The following is a 23,103-nucleotide window of genomic DNA, read 5'->3' on the forward strand; positions in this document are numbered from 1 at the left end:
CTGCCCTTTTATAATTCATTATACTGTGTATCTACAGCATGGGTCCAACTTCTAGAAATGAAGCTAGATTTGTTATAATAGTCGCCAACATTACAATGCAGTCTTGACTTTGAACCCACAAGGACTGACGAAAATCTGGAAGGTGAAATATGCTTGATGGATTTTTTTTTGTGATGTGGCCTTGTAGATAAAAAAAGCTTGAACACGGTTGAACAAAGAGCAATTTTTGATGTCTCATTTTCCACCTGGACATAATGGATAGCGTCCGAATGTGAGTTTTGGCCAGCGGTCACAGTGGGCTCCAGGAATATTAATTAGCTCCCTAAAGTCACTCTTGATGAGGTGCCAAAGAAACCCACCGTTTGCATCTTTTACTACTCTCAGTAATTCCATCAGCTCAGAGTTTCCTCTGTATATGGTGTACTGTTTTCATTCATTCATTTCAGCTAGGTCATATTCATTAACATTCTTGCGGATTTGTACAGTTGAGACTCGTTGATGAAGCGGCAAGAGGCACAGGGGTGTAATTGGCATTTGGTTAATGCGTCTGCCGTAAATTTTTTTCTGCCTCGTTGTCACACTTGGAGCATACCTAATGCTTCCCGACACCCTGTCGTGAGGTGTTTGGACATTATGCTAAGCACTGTCATTGGTTTGTGCCACAATAAGGTCTGTGTATTAAAAAGCAGGACTGTGCCTGTGATACAGTGTGTCTGATGTGAGATCAGCTGTCAGGTACCATTAGCATCTGTCTTATATGTTCAGTCAAACACTATTGGATTGATGATTATGGGGACGTAAAATAAACATAGAGAGATATGTTTTCTAGTAGTAAAATTAGCTGACAAAAGATTCCTAATCGAAGAATGCTACGATGCTGCCCCCTAATGTAAGCAACTGGTTAACACTACTTTACTCTACTAACAAACAAGTTATCTTTCAAAAAATATTTTTTCAAATAAACAGTTATCTAAAAAAAAACCCTGTCAAAAGCCAGTGTGGCTGCAGCTTTTCATCTCAACCAAACATTAGTGACGGACTCCTTGAATGCCAAGATTAACTGATTAAATAACTGGAATCAGTTGCAACGACTGTGTGGTTGGATTAAAAACACACACGCACACACACACACACACACACACAAACATACACACACAGTTGCAAAAGCACTTTGCTGATAATACTAAAGAGCTCTGACCACCAGCTTCCTTTCATCCAGCTTCCAGTTCCAGCCCTAATCCTATAGGGTTGATCAGTCTATTTGTTATCAAGCAAGTGTGCTCGGGATAATATGTAAATGAGATGGTCGAGGACAAGTTGTTGCAAACACACACACACACACACACACACACACACACACAAATGCTAGCATTATCTTTACTAGCTGTGCAGTAGCTACATAGTCATGCAGTAGCTTTCTAGAAAATCTTTGAGTAATTATTATGTTATATAGAAATTATTATACCACCACATGGTTGAATTATTGATTCTGGAACTTTTTCATGACTTTTATTTTTTGTGTCTGCTTTATCCTAGATATAGTTGTGGTTGGTCAGAAGGTGCTGAATGATTTTATATTGGATCAGCTCTAATGCTAATTCCAGCTACATGGTTAAGGCTCTCATTCTATAACATTGTAATATCTGGAGTAAAATCTTATACAGGGATTTGTACTGTAAATACTACACATAAATGGATTATAAAATGTGTTTAATAGGTGATAAGGTGAAGTTTACTGTAAGACATTAATTAAGCATTTATGAAAGTAGTCTCCTGTGACAGTTTTTTTGTCACATTCAGTAATTCTCCGGCTATGGAAAAGAATTCAGGACAGGCAATCAGTGTTTTTTTGTTCTGGACTGACGTTGTATCTGTTATAAGTAATAACAGGAAATAACCTGCTTTGTAAGCATTCCACACCAATTTATAAATTTATTTTCTAACTATCTTCTTCTTCTTCTTCTTCTTCTTTTGGCTGCTCCCAATAGGGGTCGCCACAGCAGATCATCCTTCTCTATACTACTCTGTCCTCTACATCTGCCTCTTTCAAACCAAATACCTGCATGTCTTCCCTCACCACATCCATAAACCTCCTCTTTGGCCTTCCTCTTTTCCTCCTTCCTGGTGGCTCCATCCTCAACATTCTCCTACCAATATACCCCATGTCCTTCCTTTGCACATGTCCAAACCGTCTCTCATTTTGTCCCCAAAATGTCCTACATGCCCCTGTCCCTCTAATAAACTTGTTTCTAATCCTGTCCATCGTCGTCACTCCCCAAAAAATTTCAGCTCTGCTACCTCCAGCTGCACCTCCTGTCTCTTAGTCAATGCCACTGTCTCTAAACCATACAACATCGCAAGTCTCACCACAGTCCTATAAACTTTCCCTTTCACTCTTGCACATACCCTTCTATCACAAATCACTCCTGCTATCACTCTTCTCCACCCACTCCACCCTGCCTGCACACTTTTCTACACTTCTTCAACACACTCTCCATTACTTTGCACTGTTGACCCCAGGTACCTAAACTCCTCCACCTTCTCCACCTCTTCTCCCTGCAACCGCACCACTCCACTGCCCTCCCTCTCATTCACACACATGTACTGTCTTACTCCTACTGACTTTCATTCCCCTTCTCTCCAGCACGTACCTCCACCTCTCCAGGCTCTTCTCAACCTGCTCCCTCCTCTCACCACAATAGTTACCAATTTATGTAACTAAAAATGAATAAATTCTTTAATTAAATTTAAATTGCTGGTAAATGGCTTTGGTGTGAGGAGAATAGGACATACAGTCATGTGAAAATAAAAGTAATGCCCTCACACCTCACTGAACTGAAGCAACGATGTAGAGAAGAGTTTTAAGCAAAATTCCTTCACAATGATGTGTAAGACTGATAAAGTCAGACAGAACACAATAACTTTTAGTTATTGCTCTTAATAGTGATTTTACAAGTTATCATAAGGTGTACTTAGTTTTTTAAACACGGCTTTTCCATTTCAGAAAAAATGACACTCACATATTGTTCATATACCCGAGGTGGTATTTACCTGGTTTTAAGACCTGTAACGGTCCAGATATTTAATATGCTATAATGTATAGAACCATAGAATTCAATGACAGGGTCCTTACATTTTTACATATCTGAACATATATATAAAGGAAGAAAATAAACTGCAGTAACAGTGTCAATGGTCACAAAATTATTATACTTATGTAACCATATCTTTATGTTTCGTTTCACTGTATTATTATTCTGTAATATACAGAGGTTATATAAAAATAATGATGCCATCTCTATTACTTGAGTATTAACTCAAAGAGAGTACTGAGTCAGTGGGTTAATTGTATGATTAAAATAAAGTGCAAAAAAAACAAAATCCTTCCATATCATTTTTATTACACATATATAGCTTTGATAATGAATTTTAAAAGCACCGTTCACATTGCACAAGTTAATTTCATGACATAATCTTTTGGCCACTAAAGCACTTCCTCTGATCCAATAATTCAATAAGAGAGAAAGACAAAGCGATAAATACTCAGCCATGCACACAGATGACCCTTCATTATGAGGATAAAATCGAATTCATTATAAGCAGTATGTAAGCCTAATTCCTTATATAAGGAATACTTATCAGGACTTGTGTAGTTGATTGTAGCTTTGAAACACCACAGAATGCATTACTTCTACACTTCTAAAAGCGTAGACATTAGCACTGTAAGCAACTTGTCGGAACAGCGTGAAAAAATTTATGAATTAATAAATAAATGAAAGGAATAAAAAGATAAACTTAAATCTCACAGGCAAATCAAAGTAACCGTGCAAAACCTGTGTGTCTAGTTTAAGGGGTTTAGACAGGAAAAGAAACATGACTGTATAAAAAAAAGAAGCATAGAAAGCAAAGAATACTCTACGTAGTTATTGGCTTATGTAGTACTAGAGTAAATACTATGCCTGGGCAAATAAATACAGACTCTACAAATGTCACTTATTGCTTTGGTGTCTAGAAAAATAAAAAATAAAAAACCCCAGAACATTCCACAACTTTACATTAACACCAAAGCAGCATGAAGTGTACAATGATGTTCACAAAATGCTCACTATTACAAATTTTGGCAACGGTTTTAACTTGGCAGCAAATGTTCTCCGGGTAAAGTTTGTTGTAAAAATGTGAAAAACCACAAATAGCTTTATATATATATATATATATATATATATATATATATATATATATATATATATATATATATATATATATATATGTGCGACACACACACACTATATACACTGTAAATGTCTGTATGAGCACTACTGTGTCTGTTAATTCCCTTAGCATGTTTTTATCTCTTTATCACCATAGCTCGTTTGTTTGTCCTGTCACACTGGACTGTAAAAGGCTCTACCTACTGGTCAATAGGGAGCCTGTAGCTCACAAATGACACTGAATATCGGATAAAGAAGAAGAAAGTGAGGGAAAGTCCATCCTGCAGCATCCTCCTAATTTGTAGTATGCTGCTTTATTTTCGTTAAAAAAGTTAGAGAATTATAAAGTGATGACATTAATGATAAAATCAACACAGAATTAGCAAATACATTACAAATTTCCAGGATGAAATAAGGCTACATGGTGTAGTTGCAATGATCTCCTCTAGTTTGTAAGCTATTAGATAATAAGCACAATGTCGTTGATGGTGGAATCAATGAGTTCATAGACTAGTTTGAACTTAAACGGCCAGTACTCACTAACTACTGCCGCCAATAATGACTGTGAATTACTGTTCTGAGTAAATGTAAACAGACTAAAGGACTGCATTATACTCTTTAAAAACAGATGAAGCAAGGGCCAAATCCCATCAAAGCCCACTACAGCCCCTGGAGCACCGAGTTGAATGGCATTGTGGGTAATGTTACTTACCAAAGAGAAATTTCAAAAATGTAAATGGAAGATGCTTAACCTAAAATAAAATTCTTTTGTAATTTCAGTGTAAAATAAACCCTGGATGCAATGAAAGATCAAATTAATCGTAAAATAAATGAAATGCAAATCATCCAGGGTGGATTTTTGCTTTAAAACCAAACAATTAATATTACAGTGTTAATGCTGCATCAAATGCAAAGGAAATTTTCTGAAACCGGCTGCATTCCAATACTGTTTTAACAAGCCCTCATTGACTTGCTGCGTTATATGCAGCATTGGCTCACATTATCCAATCAGATTTGAAATACTCTTTTGCGATGTCGCAGTGTTACGCACATCTCAATTGCACTGGGAAGTCGAAAAAAAGGTGTGTTAAGCTCGGCAAAGGTAATGTTGTGCAGGTGTACAATCGCTGTGGTCTTCAGTGATGCTGGTGATGTGAGCTTACTACATGTCTGACGAAGAGAGCAGTGCAGCCATGAATACTGACTTCTGTGTGTGTGTGTGTGTGTGTGTGTGTGTGTGTGTGTGTGTGTGTGTGTGTGTGTGTGTCGGCAGTGATGACAGAAAGCTCGGACATAGTGGAGAATGGTAAAAGGTCAGAGGTGAGGGATGGGAGGAGGAGCTACAGGTTGACAAGGTGAAGGTCGGAGGCAGTGAAATGAGGGCACAGTGCCATGTCAGGATTTTTCAGCTGTTTCAGCACACGCTTGTGGAACTTGCTGCGCACTCGGTTGAACTCCATGATGTCGCTTGGATCCTCCTCGATCCAGAACTGATGGAACTCCTGCATCAGATAGCCTAAAAAGACAGAAAACAATTATTAAACCAAAGCAACATTTCCTCTGTTGTAAAACCTTTTACTGAAAGCACTGACACTGGAGACAGTGATAATATTTCATAGCACTAATAAAAGTACAAGACTACATTAAGATATACATATTGTAATAAACATAAGTTTCCATATTGTGATATCTCTGTTTTCTAACTAGCTGTGCTTTTCTTATGTTTTTTTTGTTCATTCTTAGTACACAAATCTCACCCTTAATGGTATATATATATATATATATATATATATATATATATATATATATATATATATATATATATATATATATATATATATATATATAGTTACATACACAGACCAGGTATAACATTATGACCACCTGCTTATGTATAAAACTCACATGAAAAAGGCAAATACACAAGATGCATAGAATAAATGTCTTTAAATCAAATATGCCAAAAGGAAAGTGTCCTTAATGGTGTAGTTTTTAGGGCAAGAAGAAAAAAGCCCCCCACAAATGTTCAAAATATCCAAAAGGTAGAAACAAGCAATTAACATCTATGTGAGAAATACGAGGCAAAATTAACTATACACTGAGCCATGAAACTGGTAAATGGCAACACACACACACACACACACACACATATATATTACACACACACACACACACACACACACACACACACACACACACACACACACACACACACACACACACACACACATATATATATATATATATATATATATATATATATATGTGTGTGTATGTTGCAATTTACATTTGATTTAAAGACATTTATTCTATGCATCTTGTGTATTTGCCTTTTTTATGTGAGTTCAACTCTTGGTTATGATTAGGAAATATGTTCAAGTCAAAGACAGAAAAAAAAAGTAAAGCTAGTAGTAAATGGGTTTTTGATCAAATTTTACTTTGCTCTTTATGATGCATAGTTTTCTTCTGTAATGCTCAGCCTAAATTTATTTGAAAAGGCTTGCTCAGCAAACATAAAAATCTCAAAGGTCCAGCGTAGAGTTAGAAATATATAACGTACAAAAGGTCTGCTGAAAGTGCATCAGGCTTGGCATCTCAGGTGCCACATTGTACAGATGAGTCTTTAGAGCTCCGTTCACCAGCATGGAGTAGGCCAGGTCTGTGATGTTGATGCCAACTATGGCGAAGGAATACCTGCGTTAAAACACATCAAGTCCTTTTTGTTAGACCTCATTTTCACTAAAATTACTCATTGCTAAATCCTGCCTATTGAGCGGAATTACATTTTCCAACACAAAATCTAGGATCTAAGATGGTAAGGACTAACGTTTTATACTGTGCAACAAACAACTCAGATAAGATTTACTAGATTTTTTGGAGAATGTGTTCACTTTTATAAAATCATTAATAAAAAATATAATACTAATACATTATAAAGATAATCACATGGTACACTTTTTCTTATTTATTTATTCTTTTACTCAAAACCAGACATAAAATGCATTACCCAAGGCCAACTGAAATGCAACTTCACAAACATGAGTTAGTTCCAAAAGTTCACATAAAAGAGCTGAATCAAAAAGTAAACATTAGAACAATACATGCTGCAATAACGGCAGAGGCAAAAATATTCAAGCTTGGAATTAATATAACCTAATTTATATTTAAGTTGTGTAAGTAGCTCATCATATGCGTTCATATTTTGGTAAATAATATAGAATTTGTTCAGCTTCCACCCTAATGAAAAGGCTTTCCAAATGATTTTGTAGTGTAGCTATTGGATTTACACCTTAATCCACAAGAGCATTACTAAGGTCAGGTGCTCACCTGGTGTTCAATGTTGTGCTAAGTGTTCTATGCTGGCAACTCGATTTCTTCTATTCTTTTTCAAAATATGCCTTACATGTATGGCATTTGACAGACAGGCTTATCCAGAGCAACTTACACTTATCTGATTTATAAAACTGAGCTGTGTTAAGGATTTAATGCCTTGTCAAAAAGGCCCAATAGCAGCTTGGTGGTGCTGGGATTTGAATTCACAACCTTCTGATCATACCTGATCAACCTTCAGATCAATACAACATGCAATCCAACCAGTAAACTTCCACTTCTTGACTTTTATGTCTTTATTAATCTCACTTTGTGGACACTGTCATATTAAAACAGCTTTGAGCTTATTATTTTTAGTGTAATTCTACAGCATATAAATACCTTTTCGAAAATTCTACGAATTTTGAGTAGGCCCACATATGGGTGTGATGTTTGAATGTCCAGATACTTTTGGCCAGATATTGTACCAAACAATAAACACACTCAAAGAGAACACCAGTGTTGTTTGGACGGATGAAGAAATAATAAAATCTTAGTAATAAAAGAAGTATTAAACATCAGCACATCTCTAAATAAACATTTACTGAGGATATTTTTTTTTTTATGTTTTATGGAGGAATTTTCATTAAAGTAGACTTCAATAGTAATGACATTGTCTACATTTACCAAAGAAAAGCTGTAGCATTACAATTTCCCTTGCACAAAACAAGCTCCATGAAGAAACGATTTGCCAAAATTGATGTAGAAGAAATCAAGTGGACTGCACAGAGCCCTGACCTCAACGCCACTAAACATCTGGAATTCCAGCCTGCTCCAGGGCTTCTCACCCAGCAGCTATGTCCGATTTCAGTATTACTCTTGCATCTAAATGAGAAAATCCTCACAGGTTTTTAATATAAAACCATAAAGGATTTAATTCTTCCTATTTCAGAGAACAAGTTTTGGTGTGGAGATCGTTATGACTTTTGATAAATATGCAAAATTGTCGATGATATCATATGGCATGTCATAACTTCTTGAGCATGCCATTCTTATGAAAAATAAAAATAGCTGCCAACAAGGTGTTTGTGTGTATTAGGAATGTGCATTTCCACACATGCATGAAGATACGATATGATTTACCTCTATGATGTACGATACACAACGCGATTCATTGCAGTTCTACCTCTGCCATGTTAATCTGGATTCTATGTGACTCTAATGATATGCCTTGGTCTCTGTAGTATTGTGATCTGTCATATTCACTTACGTATATTCAATAGTTTAGTGAGAAGAAGTCAATTTGCATATACAATATTGGTCACAAATTATTGCTTTACAACTTTTATGCTGATGCATAAATGCGAATCAGTGAATCTAAAAATCCCTAGTGTGTATGCATTCATGTGTGTGTCTTTACGGGTATGTGCTTCACAGCCTGCATGAGTTCTAATGCATGCTGAAAGCTGATGACAGGCTGCAGTGCTGCACTTGAAATCACTAAATCCTCACACAAAGCCTGGAGGATGGAGACAGAATGCTAACAGCTACTGCGCAGACTGCAGGATTTACAGTGAAGCAAAACTCTCACAAAATGCTCAATTTTGGCCTACAGTTGCACTGACACATTGGACTCACCCGATAGCTTTGTCGAATTTCTGCTTCTCCCACTCAGCTTTGCTCATATTACTGTGGGCAAACAGAAACGTTAAACAGGGAAAAAGCATGTCCACAAAGCCTTATCCTTCGTAAAATAACAGAATCCATACAACATACAGAGCAAAACACACACACATACAACACAACAATTAGACAGGCAAAAAAAAAAGAAAGCATTCACTGCTACTAACCACTGCTACAATGATGCGTAATGCCTTTGTGTTTTTTTACAGTGAGGTGAGATTAAGACATAGAGAAGAAAAAGATACAGTAAGATTTCAATACAAAAAGAAGAATGTTGAAATGGACTTCTTACAGAGAGAGTAAAGATGGTGTACCTGGCTTCCTCTTTGGAAATGTTCCTGCACATGACAAAGCGATGACAAAAACAACAAAAATAAATGAACGAGAAAAACAGAAAAGAAAGGTGTTGATAGATGTGATGCGTGGTGACAGAGCATGCTAAACCTGTCAAATCTCATCCACAGCTGTGTACTAATCAGCAGACTGAGACGTTTCTGCAAAAACAAAGGGTGACTTATGGACAATGTCTGCAATGTAAAACTGTTGATGGCCTTAGACATGTTTCATAATGCAAAAGGTAGTTTTTGTACAGTACAGTGCATCCGGAAAGTACTCACAGCGCTTCACTTTTCCACATTTTGTTATGTTACAGTCTTTTTGCCAAATAGATTAAATTAATTTTTTTCCTCAAAATTCTACAAACACCACCCCTTAATGACAGAAAAAAAAAAATCCTTGTTTTAATGTTTTCAATCTTTCCATATTTATTGAAAATTGAAAACGAAAAAATATCACATGTACATAAGTATTCACAGCCTTTGCTTAATAGGTTGTTAAAGCTCTGTTCAAGTCTTTTTGAGTATGATGCTACAAGCTTGGTACACCAATATTTGGGCAGTTTTTCCCATTCTCCATCAGGAAAATGAATGGAATGGGGAACGTCTGTGAACAGACATTTTCAGATCTCTCCAGAGATGTTCACTCGGGTTCAAGTCTGGGCTCCCCCTGGGCCACTCAAGGACACTCACATAGATGTCCCGTAGCCACTCCTTTGTTATCTTGGCAGTGTGATTAGGATCATTGTCCTGATGAACTGTCACCCAAGTTTGAAGTCCAGCGCACTCTGGAGCAGGTTTTCATCAAAGATGTCTCTTGTACATTATTGCTTTACAACTTTTATGCTGATGCATAAATGCGAATCAGTGAATCTAAAATCCCTAGTGTGTATGCATTCATGTGTGTGTCTTTACGGGTATGTGCTTCACAGCCTGCATGAGTTCTAATGCATGCTGAAAGCTGATGACAGGCTGCAGTGCTGCACTTGAAATCACTAAATCCTCACACAAAGCCTGGAGGATGGAGACAGAATGCTAACAGCTACTGCGCAGACTGCAGGATTTACAGTGAAGCAAAACTCTCACAAAATGCTCAATTTTGGCCTACAGTTGCACTGACACATTGGACTCACCCGATAGCTTTGTCGAATTTCTGCTTCTCCCACTCAGCTTTGCTCATATTACTGTGGGCAAACAGAAACGTTAAACAGGGAAAAAGCATGTCCACAAAGCCTTATCCTTCGTAAAATAACAGAATCCATACAACATACAGAGCAAAACACACACACATACAACACAACAATTAGACAGGCAAAAAAAAAAAGAAAGCATTCACTGCTACTAACCACTGCTACAATGATGCGTAATGCCTTTGTGTTTTTTTACAGTGAGGTGAGATTAAGACATAGAGAAGAAAAAGAGATACAGTAAGATTTCAATACAAAAAAGAAGAATGTTGAAATGGACTTCTTACAGAGAGAGTAAAGATGGTGTACCTGGCTTCCTCTTTGGAAATGTTCCTGCACATGACAAAGCGATGACAAAAACAACAAAAATAAATGAACGAGAAAAACAGAAAAGAAAGGTGTTGATAGATGTGATGCGTGGTGACAGAGCATGCTAAACCTGTCAAATCTCATCCACAGCTGTGTACTAATCAGCAGACTGAGACGTTTCTGCAAAAACAAAGGGTGACTTATGGACAATGTCTGCAATGTAAAACTGTTGATGGCCTTAGACATGTTTCATAATGCAAAAGGTAGTTTTTGTACAGTACAGTGCATCCGGAAAGTACTCACAGCGCTTCACTTTTCCACATTTTGTTATGTTACAGTCTTTTTGCCAAATAGATTAAATTAATTTTTTTCCTCAAAATTCTACAAACACCACCCCTTAATGACAGAAAAAAAAAAATCCTTGTTTTAATGTTTTCAATCTTTCCATATTTATTGAAAATTGAAAACGAAAAAATATCACATGTACATAAGTATTCACAGCCTTTGCTTAATAGGTTGTTAAAGCTCTGTTCAAGTCTTTTTGAGTATGATGCTACAAGCTTGGTACACCAATATTTGGGCAGTTTTTCCCATTCTCCATCAGGAAAATGAATGGAATGGGGAACGTCTGTGAACAGACATTTTCAGATCTCTCCAGAGATGTTCACTCGGGTTCAAGTCTGGGCTCCCCCTGGGCCACTCAAGGACACTCACATAGATGTCCCGTAGCCACTCCTTTGTTATCTTGGCAGTGTGATTAGGATCATTGTCCTGATGAACTGTCACCCAAGTTTGAAGTCCAGCGCACTCTGGAGCAGGTTTTCATCAAAGATGTCTCTTGTACATTAATGCATTCATTTTTTCCTCAATCCAGACTATTTTTCCAGCTCCTGCCACTAAAAGGCATCCCTACAACATGATGCTGCCACCACCATGCTTCACTGTAGGGATGGTATTAAATAGGTCAGGTCTGGAGGAAACAAGGCACCGTTCATCACCTGTCCAATACAATCCCCACAGCATGATGATGCCACGGTGCCTGGTATCCTTCAGACGTGACGCTTGGCATTTAGGCTAAAAAGTTCAATCTTTGTTCTTATAGTCTGAAAGCCTTTCAGGTGCCTTTTGGCAAACTTCATGTGCCTTTTACTGAGGAGTGGCTTCTGTCTAGCCACTCTACCATATAGACCTGATTGCTGGAGTGCTGTGAAAGCGTTGTTCTTCTGGAAGGTTCTCCTTTCTCCACAAAGAAACGCTGAAGCTCTTTCAGAGTGACCATCGGGTTCTTGGTCACCTCCATGACTAAAGCCCTTCTCCCTGATAGCTCAGTTTGGCTGGGCAGCCCACTCTAGGAAAAGTCTTGGTGTTTCCAAACTTACTTACATTTACTTTCCATTTCCATTGTATTCAGATGATAGAGGCCACTGTGCTCATTGGGTCCTTCAATGCTGCAGACATTTTTTTCCCTATATCTCTGCCTCAATACAACCCTGTCTCTGAGCTCTACAGACAATCCTTTGGACTTTACAGCTTGGTTTGTGCTCTGACATGAACTGTTAATTGTGGGACCTTTATTTAGACAGGTGTGTGCCTTTCCAAATCATGTCCAATCAACTGAATTTACCACAGTTGGACTCCTATCAAGATGTACAAACAACTTAAGAAAGATCAGTGGAAACAGGATGCAGCTTAATTTTGAGGGGTCATGGCAAAGGCTGTGAAAACTTGTACATGTATGTTTTTTTTTGTTTTTTTAATTTTTTATACATTTGCAAAGATTTCAAACAAACCTTTTTCACATTGTCATTATAAGGCATTGTTTGTAGAATTTTGATAGAATAAAGATAATAGGATAAAAGGATAATTAACTTATTTTGGAATATATGTTATAACATAAGAAAATGTGGAAAAAGTGAAGTGTTGTGAAATTTCCAGATGCACTGTATATGGCCAGTTTTTTTGGACATAGGACCATCACACCTATAAGCATGAATTAATTCTTCTAGGAATTTTACCGATGACAAATATGTAATCCCAATGACGTATAGTGGGGTCAGAGTCAGTGCTCTTGGCAGGTCAATTGATTATTTCCAATCCAAAATTGTCAAGCCACATCTTTTTTTACTTCAATGCTCAACAAGATTAGAGAAATTGTAATGTTACAGCTTACAAAAGACATTCTACTGTAAATGACAGTGGATTTCCAAATTTGTGGATAGGCAGATGGTCAGGTGTTCACAAAACTTTGGCCATACAGTGCACACTGCACAGTTGACTAAACACTTTAATAATTAATATATTTCATACTCTATTAATTATTTCCTTTTTTTTTACATTCCTATCGAGTTGACTAACTATAAATCATCGTTATTTTATTTCCTAAACAATATTAATTATAACAAACAAAAAGATTATGTAGGCTTAGGGTTAGTGACAGAGATGCCACGCATCTTTCACTGAGATAAGCACCAAGGCCATGCCCCTTTCAAAGAGACTTATAAGCACAGCAGCCACACCTCCTTCACTGTGTTTTACAAGCACAGCGGCCAAAACTCCTTTCCTGAAACTTACAGGACCTGCGGCCACGCCTCTTATATTATGACTTACATGAACAGAGGCCACTCCTCCTTCATTGAAACTTACAGGCACAGATTCCATGCCCCTCTCTTTTCTGCTAAAATACACTGTTTTAAATTGTTTTAATACAGGTGTCACACAAATATTAAACACTCATGTCTACAAACTGAACAGATGTTTCCCCTCACAGCTTAAATAGCCTTACATTTAAATAGCCTAGTTAAATAGCCTGGTGTAAGGTAACTGCTGTGTGTCTTGTTCTATTGGACAAATGGATACTGCTTGTGACATTTAAAAGTGTTTATATATATATATATATATATATATATATATATATATATATATATATATATATATATATATATATATAGTACCTGTATTAATCATATAATTGCATTTACTGCAATTCAGCTCTCAGTCAGCAGGGGGCTTTACAAATATAAACTGCTTCTAAACTGAGCAGAAAATTGTTAGCATGACCTCGTCTTCTGAATTGGCATTATTAAAGAGCTAAAATAGTAAAAAAATTAAATACAAAATACGTGCACACAGCAAAGACAGCAGGCTTAGGCAGGCGACAGAGAGGATTATCGGACCTGTGTTTGGGCTGGAGAGAGTCGTGCAGCACTTGGAGAGCAGCGGCTTTGTCGTGCTCTGCAAAATACCTATTAGAATAAATGAAATAGGACAAAGGAACACAACCTCTGATTAAACTGCATTATAAATGATGAAGCGTAATTGCAGTGGTGCCACTACGGCTAATTACAGCAATATTTCTGTGAACACTATGCACAAGTGATGGGGAAGCAGAGCGGTAAGGCGTTTCCTGACAAATATACTAATTTAGTTTTTTTTTCAAAGAAGAATTCTTAGTTAAACTAGAACGCCTTTTATACCAAAGTGCTTTAAAATAAAAACACCCGAATGACATGTAAGACATTTTATACCTGCTCATGTTTAATTTTTTACACTTAAGGGCACCTACTGCACTGACCTTAATGTTATCTGCCTGAAAATCCTAGCTGTAAATACATAAATTCTAAGACATTATACTATACAACAGAGTTAAAAAAAATTATACAGTAATCATTGTTCAATCACTACCGCTTTAATATTTAAAAAAGTCATGTGCATTACTTTGAAACCAAGCAGTGTATCCAGTACCTGCACTACAGCAACCACAGAAACACATGCAACCATAAATATTGCATAAACAATAAATCAATTCATTCATTCATTCTAATATAATCTTGTGAAATAATATTTAGACTCACAGTAGGTTGTGCAAACCCAATAACCCCATGCCCCTAAAATCAGTTTTGGGGTCACTTCCTTGAAAGCCAATTTCACACCACTGCTTAGAGATGCGCCCAGTGAGGGCCGAATCAGGACGAAGTGTCTTCCACAGCTGCACAAAAAAACACACACATCAGATTTGAAAATCCCAAAGATATGAAGTGCAGTTAAATCCTACTTACATCACTATTCATAAACATTTGTAATGCGTATACTGAACATTACTAGTAGTTTCACTCAAAAGAAATCAAGGTAATTTTTCATAAAACAATGCCTGAGTTTAGTTCTCACTTTTGCTTTTTAATGATATTTTATCGTCCTGATATTGCACTAGGTTTACAATTTCATCAACCATCTTAAACGTGTTCATGTGCAGGAAGAACCATTTCTATTAATTTAGCAGTATGCAGTAAAGCTAAATATCTTTCTATTCACTATACATGCTCACTACATTGGGCATAGAACCTACACTACGAAAAATTTGCAAGTTGAAATTTGTTACACCAAAATTATTTAATTTCATCATTTTATCAATGTAGATAATTGTACCAATAGCATTTTTGGTTTATTCTTAAACAACATATTCTACAAAAAAATTACAAATAATAACCTTCATTAGCATCTCTTCATGCTCTGGATTTTCACAGTCATATGGCTCCCTGCGCAGCTTCTCTACCTCCAGCACCAGGTTCCTGTAGCCCACGATCTGGAACAGGCTCGCCTGCAGAGAGATGGCCAATCTAAAGGAAAACACAGCCATGTTAGCGTTATAGGTCTGTACTGTTAAAATATAAACTGTACTAAAGCCTTAATCTTCTATATGATGGCATATACAGATAAACAGTGCAGTGGCCAAGCTGGTCCCACCTGACATTCGAAAAAACTCTGTGGCCTTCAAAGAATTCTTGAAGAATACATCTAAGCTACAGTGTTGAGATAACTATTTAGCAATCCATGTGCACTTCTTTGATACTAAATGCTAACCTCGCTGTAAAAGAGCAGCTCGATAGGTTTAGAAATTTATTTTTAATTTAATGAAAAGACTAGGAAAACAGAATATCTAATGAGATATTTATGATTAGCTATCACATTTCAGTGATTAGAATTCCATAACATTTTTACTTGATTTGTCATCACCTTCCCTCTACCTCTGTACTTAGGTTTAGAGTTCAATGTTCTTACTGTGGATTTGTGTCTGGGTTGATCTTTTTCAGGGTCATGATGTCATCTATGGTCTTCTCAACAGCATCTGGGTGTACACTGAGAGCATTCTGCAGAAGCTGATGAGGTAGAACACAAAGAAATTTTTACATTTATGGCATGTAGCAGGTGGCCTTATCCATAGTCATTTGCATTTTTTTTTAAGGTTTTTCATTTAAGGTTTATGGGGTTTGAACTCCACAACCTTCCAATCAGTAACATACAGTCTGCACAATATACTTGTCAATGTCCAAAATATGTAGTTAAAAAAACAAAAAACCCAACTTGCTCCTTGTAGGGAAAAAGTGGTTGGGTGTAGCTTGACAAAAGCATGAGTAATATTCTCACATCAGAGCTTTCAACTAAAACTAACAAGTGTTAGATAGCGAGTCAAATGTTAGCTAAAACCCAGCTAATGTATCCCAATACAACCTTGTGGGTTAATTTATTTTTGCAGTTAGTGTGGTTCCGTTCTAATGGAAATTCAATTTTAGAATTAAGCATGCTCAAAATAATATTTTAGGCCACACCCACCCAGTCAATCTGATCTCAAATCAGGCTGCACAGACAATTCAGCTGGTGCTAAGTGTCTTGACATATTTCCTGTGTACCATTTTTTCATTATGCAAATTAGCTGTGTGTAGCCAAATTTGTGCCATACAAACATTTTTGTAACATGTTATGCTGTGACACATGACTTACCTGATTTTTAGAACATTTGAGTGAGGATTCTGCAAAAAGATATATATATATTTGAATACACTCTTCACCTGTAGTTTTATTGTTCTACAATCTAGTGTGTTGCATGACTGTTTGATTTATTACCGATCTTGAGGGTCCGGCGAGCACCAGGCTTGTTGTTGTAGCAGATCCTTTGCAGTTCACATCTACCGGTCACCTTCCTGGCGATAAACTTCAAACCTCGCCATAAACATTTGCAGTACAGAAACACCAGAAATTGGGTCAGCACCCTGTGATGGAGAGAGAGAGAGAGAGAGAGAGAGAGAGAGAGAGAGAGAGAGAGAGAGAGAGAGAGAAGACCTTGTTTTCACCTTGTTTTAATCAGTCCATGGTTAGGGGGCAGAGTCATACCAAGAGTCATTCTAAGAAAGCTAGTAAGCCAGAGACAATACACTACAGCCATGATCCATGAGCCACAACATGAGATGATATTAACATAAAACATTGGGAAATCCAATCATTACAGTAATCTGTCAGTGCTACTCAAGATATTTTAGAACAAGCACAACGTAGAACCACATTTTATTTTTATTTATTTTATTTTTTTTGTGTCTTATGTTAAAACACGACATCAGAGGCTCATCTGGGACATTGCGAGCCATAAGTGGGCTATAAACCAGCCAAACTAATTATTAAAATGTACAGTATGAAAGGCTCCATCAAAAATGGGTCATTGCACATCAAGTATAATAATGTTAAATGATCTTTTTTAATAAGAAATCATTTTGTAATCAGTTTGTAACCAGCTGAATGCACTTGAGATGAACGTAAACTAAGAAATTAGTTATTAGTACTAATACTTTGAATGTGAGCAATTGCAACCCTTGACACTTGATGGACACCGGGTTGGAAGAGTCAGCAGTTTTAATAATTTAGCAATATGTATAGATTTCCACCTTATTTTTGATGAAAACATAGAGTATTCTTTGAAAAAAGGCATCTTTCAATATGACTACATTGTATGGAAATCTGAGTGTCAAAAAAAAGTTAAATTGTCTCAGGCAGCAAGTTCGATTTTAGGTGAGATACAAAGGCAGCTAAACAATATTTACGCATCAAAGGTAAAACAGAAAGCTTTGAGTATTTTAGGGGGTTTTCACATCCCTTATAAACTTAATTTCAGTTGATGAACAAGCGAGGAAAAATCTATTTTTATCAATCAGTGTATCAATTCGTGCCAAATGCTGATAGAATATCGAATGCTGATTCAGGAATGTTTAAAGGGATAAATACATATTTAATGTACATTCACAAATAGAAATGTATATATACACCGACCAGGAATAACATTATGACATTATAACATTATGAACGTCAAGTGAATAACACTGAATATCTTTTCATCATGGCACCTGTTATTGTGTGGGACATATTAGGTTTCAAGTGAACATTTTGTCCTCAAAGTTGATGTGGTAGAAGCTGGAAAAATGCGCAAGCGTAAAGATTTAAACATGTTTAACAAGGGCCATATTATGATTGCTAGACGACTGGAAAACTGCATAAGTTAATGTTGTTAATGCTTGATAGATCAGGACTGTTTTAGCAGCAAAAGGGGGACCAACACAATATTAGGCAGGTGGTCATAATGTTATGCCTGAGTGGTGGCCCTAAAGTTATGGCTTGTTGGTGTATGTGTGTGAATTTTGAATGTAAAATGTTAAATTTTTTGCTGTTTTTATGTCATTTGGTATTGTTTTAGGGTTGTTATGCAAGATGTTTTTGTATTATATACCTTTGTGAAGCCAAAGGCAAATGTCCACTTATTTTGACAATAAAAGTGATTAACTAAGTTTACTATTATAATACAGTCTCAGAAAAAAATTACATAATTATCTTTCAATGATTATCTTTTCAACTGTGCATCCCAGTTAGGTGAAGAGCAATTGGAGCCCCCCAGTCCATCACCCAAACACCTACAATGGTCATGTGAGCATAAGAACTGGTTCATGGAGCAGTGAAGAAGGTGCCCTGGTCTGATGAATCACTTTTTCTTTAACATTATGTGGACAGCTGGGCATGTGTGTCTCACTTACTTGGGAAAGATATGGCACCAAATGCACTATTGGGAAAAAGACAAGCTGGCAGAGGTGCCATGATTCTCATGGCAATGTTCTGCAGGGAATTCTTGGTAACCTGGCATTTCTGTAAATGTTTAATTGACATATAATACCTAGCTAAACATTGCAAACCAAGAAAACCCCTTTATGTCAACTGTATTCTCTAGTGGCAGTGGTCTCTGTCAGCAGCATAAAGTGCACTGACACAAGACAAGAAGCGTTCAAGAAAAGTCTGAGGCACATACAGTAACAATGAATTAAAAATGATGACTTTGCCCCCAAATTAGCCAGATCTCTATCTGATCAAGAATATGTGGATGTGCTGTGCAAACAAGTCAAATCCAAGAAGGGCCCCCTCGCAACTTACAGGACTTAAAGGATCTACTGTTAACGCCTTGGTGTTAGAAACCACAGTGCAGTTTCAGAGGTAATGAGTTCATGACTCAATTGGTCAGAGCTGCTTTGGCAGCAAAAGAGGGGCTTACACAATATAAAGCAGGTGGCTGATCAGAGTGTGTGTGTGTGTGTGTGTGTGTGTGTGTGTGTGTGTGTGTGTGTTTAAAAGCAGTATGTACAAATGGTGGCATTAAATTTTAACTGCTACAAGCTGTATTTATTTTCTTAAAAAAAAAATTCTAGTTTCTTTTTTTTTAACAGAGTAGTTTTTATTCATTTATGTAGTATTAGTACATTTTGATGCAATTAGGTTACATTGTTCAGCATGTGATGGTAACCAAACCTCCATGTGTTATGTGCTACGTTATAATCATAATATTACAGCCTATGTATCAACCCAGCCATTAGGGTTGCACAAGCAAGTGCACTCTTAGTGCCAGTCCCAAGCCCAAATAAATGGGGAGGCTTGTGTTAGGAAGGGCATCCAGCATAAAACGTGCCAAATCAAATATGCGGTTTACGAAAGAAAATTTCATACTGAATCGGTCAAGGCCTGGGTTACCAACGACCGCCACAGGTATCGTTAGCCAACAGGGTACCGGTGGAAATTGGGCTACTGTTGGCCGAAGAGGAAAAGGCGTCTACAGAGACGTCTACAGAGACAGCAGAAAAAGGAGAAGTGGAGGAGAGTGGTGGTTAGGGTTGGTACTTTAAATGTTGGTACTATGACTGGTAAATTGAGAGAGTTAGCTGATATGATGGAGAGGAGAAAGGTAGATATGTTGTGTGTTCAGGAGACCAGGTGGAAAGGGAGTAAGGCCAGGAAAATTGGAGGTGGGTTTAAACTGTTCTATCATAGTGTGGATGGAAAGAGAAATGGTGTAGGGGTGATTCTGAAGGAAGAGTACAGTATAAGTGTAGTGGAGTTGAAAAGAGTTTCTGATAGGGTGATGATCGTGAAGCTGGAAGTTGAAGGCGTGATGATAAATGTCATCAGTGCTTATGCTCCACAAGTGGGTTGTGAGATGGAGGAGAAAGAAAAGTCTGGAGTGAGTTAGATGAAGTGGTATAAGGTGTACCTAGGAATGAACGATTGGTGATTGGGGCAGATTTAAATGGGCATGTAGGTGAAGGGAACAGAGGTCGGATGGACCAGATGACATACCTGTAGAAGCATGGAGATGTTTAGGAGAGATGGCAGCGGAGTTTTTAACAAGATTGTTTAACAGGATTTTGGAAGGTGAGAAGATGCCTGAGGAATGAATAAGGAGTTTGCTGGTACTGATCTTTAAGAAAAAGGGAGATGTGCAGACCTGCAGTAACTACAGGGGAATTAAGTTGATCAGTCACACCATTAAGTTATGGGAAAGAGTGGTGGAAGCCAAGCTGAGAGAAGAGGTGACCATCTGTGAGCAGCAGTATGGTTTCATGCTGAGGAAGAGCACCATAGACACATTATTTGCTTTAAGAATGTTGATTAAGAAGTATAAAGAAGGTCAGAAGGAGTTGCATTGTGTGTTTGTGGAGAAAGCATACAACAGAGTGCCAAGAGAGGATTTGTGGTAACGTAAGAGGAAGTCAGGTGTGACAGAAGTATGTGAAGGTGATGCAAGACATGTATGAGGACAGTGTGACAGCAGTGAAGTTTGCAGTGGGAAAGACAGACTGGTTCAAGGTAGAGGTTGGACTGCATCAAGGATCGGCTCTGAGCCCTTTCCTGTTTGCAGTGGTAATAGACAGGTTGACGGACAAGGTAAGACATGTGTCTCCATAGACTATGATGTTTGCGGATGATATAGTTATTTGTGGTGAGAGTAGGGAGCAGGTTGAGAAGAGCCTGGAGGGGTGGAGGTGCATGCTGGAGAGAAAGGGAATGAAAGTCGGTAGGAATAAGACAGAGTACATGTGTGAATGAGAGGGAGGGCAGTAGAGTGATGCAGTTGCAGGGAGAAGAGGTGGAGAAGGTGGATGAGTTCAGGTACCTGGGGTCAACAGTGCAAAGTAATGGAGAGTGTGTTAGAGAAGTGAAGAAAAGAGTGCAGGCAGGGTGGAGTGGGTGGAGAAGAGTGGCAGGAGTGGTTTGTGATAGTAGGGTATCTGCAAGAGTGAAAGGGAAAGTTTATAGTACTGTGGTGAGACCTGCGATGTTGTCTGGTTTAGAGACAGTGACAGTGGCATTGTGTAAAAGACAGGAGGTGGAGCTGGAGGTAGCAGAGCTGAAGATGTTGAGGTTTTCGTTGGGAGTGACAACAATGGACAGGTTTAGAAATTAGTTTATTAGCGGGACAGCGCATGTAGGACGTTTTGGAGACAAGGTGAGGGAGGCGAGATTGAGATGGTTTGGACATGTGCAGAGGAGGGACATGGGGTATATATCGGTAGGAGAATGCTGAGGATGGAGCCTCCACGAAGGAGGAAAAAATTAAGGCCAAGAAGGAGGTTTATGGATGTGGTGAGGGAAGACATGCAGGTAGTTGGGTTAAAAGAGGCAGATGTAGAGGACAGGGGGGCTATGGAGACGGATGATCCGCTGTGGCGACCCCTAATGGGAGAAGCCAAAAGAAGAAGCAGCAGAAGATTACAGCCTATGAATTATGTAATGCTACTGCACACTGTTAAAGTTTTAACGTTATATTTTAATCACCTTGTATATTTAAAGGATATCATTTATATTAAGATGAAAGATTTTTTTCTCTTGCAATTAACCAGTTCTGTATAAATTAAGACGGTAGTCAGATATTTTTCCTTTATTATGATATTTGCTTTGATCAAGAGAAGATGAATTGAATTAAAAAATGATACTAATGATAAATGAAAATGATCATTAAACCTTAACTTTATATAATAAAAGATGGTAAGCAGATGGATCCCTCTGTGATAAAGCCAGCAGGTTGGATAATGATACTGATGGCGTCTCTTACCTTAGAAAATGCTTCATGGCGACTGTTTAGTATCCCAGATTTATCCGCTGTATCACCTGCGCAAAAAAAAAGAAATGCTGGAATAATAATAAAAGAAAGCAATAGTCTATAACTAAGCACATACACCAGATGCAGCATTACAAACGAACGCAACCTTATCCGAACTCCATCCCTTTTATTGAGTGCCTGTTAATTTACTACTTGTCACGACTATTTTTAATATGCATCCTCCCCAGGAAATGATTGGTCGGATAAAGACGTGCCCCTTTATCAAAGCACCGTCTTTACAGCCTGCACATTTCTATTAGGTTCTACATTATGTATCAGGCTTCTTCATCATGCAGCCCAATGTAAAACGCTCCTCAAGATGATCTTGGATTGCATTAGACGACCCAGAATTAGCGCATAACAAAGGTATAGCAACGTCTAAATAAATAAAAATCGCAATTAGTTTAAATAAGCCGCAAACGTTTTTTTAATAATAATAATAATAATAATAAAATAATACCTCTAAATCGCTCTTGTTCCTATGCGATAAAATGCCCTGGCCGATTTTTAGCGCGCATGCGCAAACAGGCTCGCCCTTAATCCCCTATAGGCGCTGTTCCGCTATTATAAACGCCTATAACAGAACCTGGTATAACCACCTATTGCGTCTTTTATCTTCTTAATTTACCATATAGAGTACCTTGCAGAAATTATTAACCCCCTTTATAGGTATTTTTCTTCACATTGGTGGTTGTACAATCTGGACCTTGAATAGATTTCTTAGGGATGGGCATGTCACAAAATGGCCTTTTATAGTAGGAGGAAAATCAGTATGGTTCTGGCATGTTCTTTGAAATATTACACAAAGGAAACAAACAAAAAAAATAATAATAATA

The 23,103-nt window shown here is 37.5% G+C and overlaps 1 protein-coding gene across 5 annotated transcripts; it reads right to left on the reverse strand.

Moving 5' to 3' along the window:
* Positions 1-3,381: 3,381 nt before the first annotated feature.
* Positions 3,382-22,807, reverse strand: elmod1 (ELMO/CED-12 domain containing 1). 5 transcript variants are annotated; one of them, XM_046868428.1, is made up of 12 exons: positions 22,728-22,807; positions 22,220-22,275; positions 16,930-17,075; positions 16,807-16,835; positions 16,087-16,184; positions 15,515-15,644; positions 14,883-15,016; positions 14,205-14,273; positions 11,032-11,055; positions 9,156-9,206; positions 6,769-6,902; positions 3,382-5,724 (listed from the first exon to the last, which is right to left on the reverse strand). In XM_046868428.1, exons 2-12 carry the CDS (start codon positions 22,234-22,236, stop codon positions 5,549-5,551), a joined length of 1,008 nt encoding a protein of 335 aa, XP_046724384.1. In that variant the 5' UTR covers positions 22,237-22,275; positions 22,728-22,807; the 3' UTR covers positions 3,382-5,548. The 5 variants fall into 5 exon arrangements, with proteins under 5 accessions (XP_046724384.1, XP_046724385.1, XP_046724383.1 ...); XM_046868429.1 differs by lacking the exon at positions 22,728-22,807 and adding an exon at positions 22,374-22,572; XM_046868427.1 differs by lacking the exons at positions 9,156-9,206; positions 22,728-22,807 and adding an exon at positions 10,669-10,719 and having other exon boundaries at positions 22,220-22,573.
* Positions 22,808-23,103: the final 296 nt, after the last annotated feature.

Source organism: Silurus meridionalis, chromosome 15, assembly GCF_014805685.1.
Source record: "Silurus meridionalis isolate SWU-2019-XX chromosome 15, ASM1480568v1, whole genome shotgun sequence".
NCBI classification, from domain to species: domain Eukaryota; kingdom Metazoa; phylum Chordata; class Actinopteri; order Siluriformes; family Siluridae; genus Silurus; species Silurus meridionalis.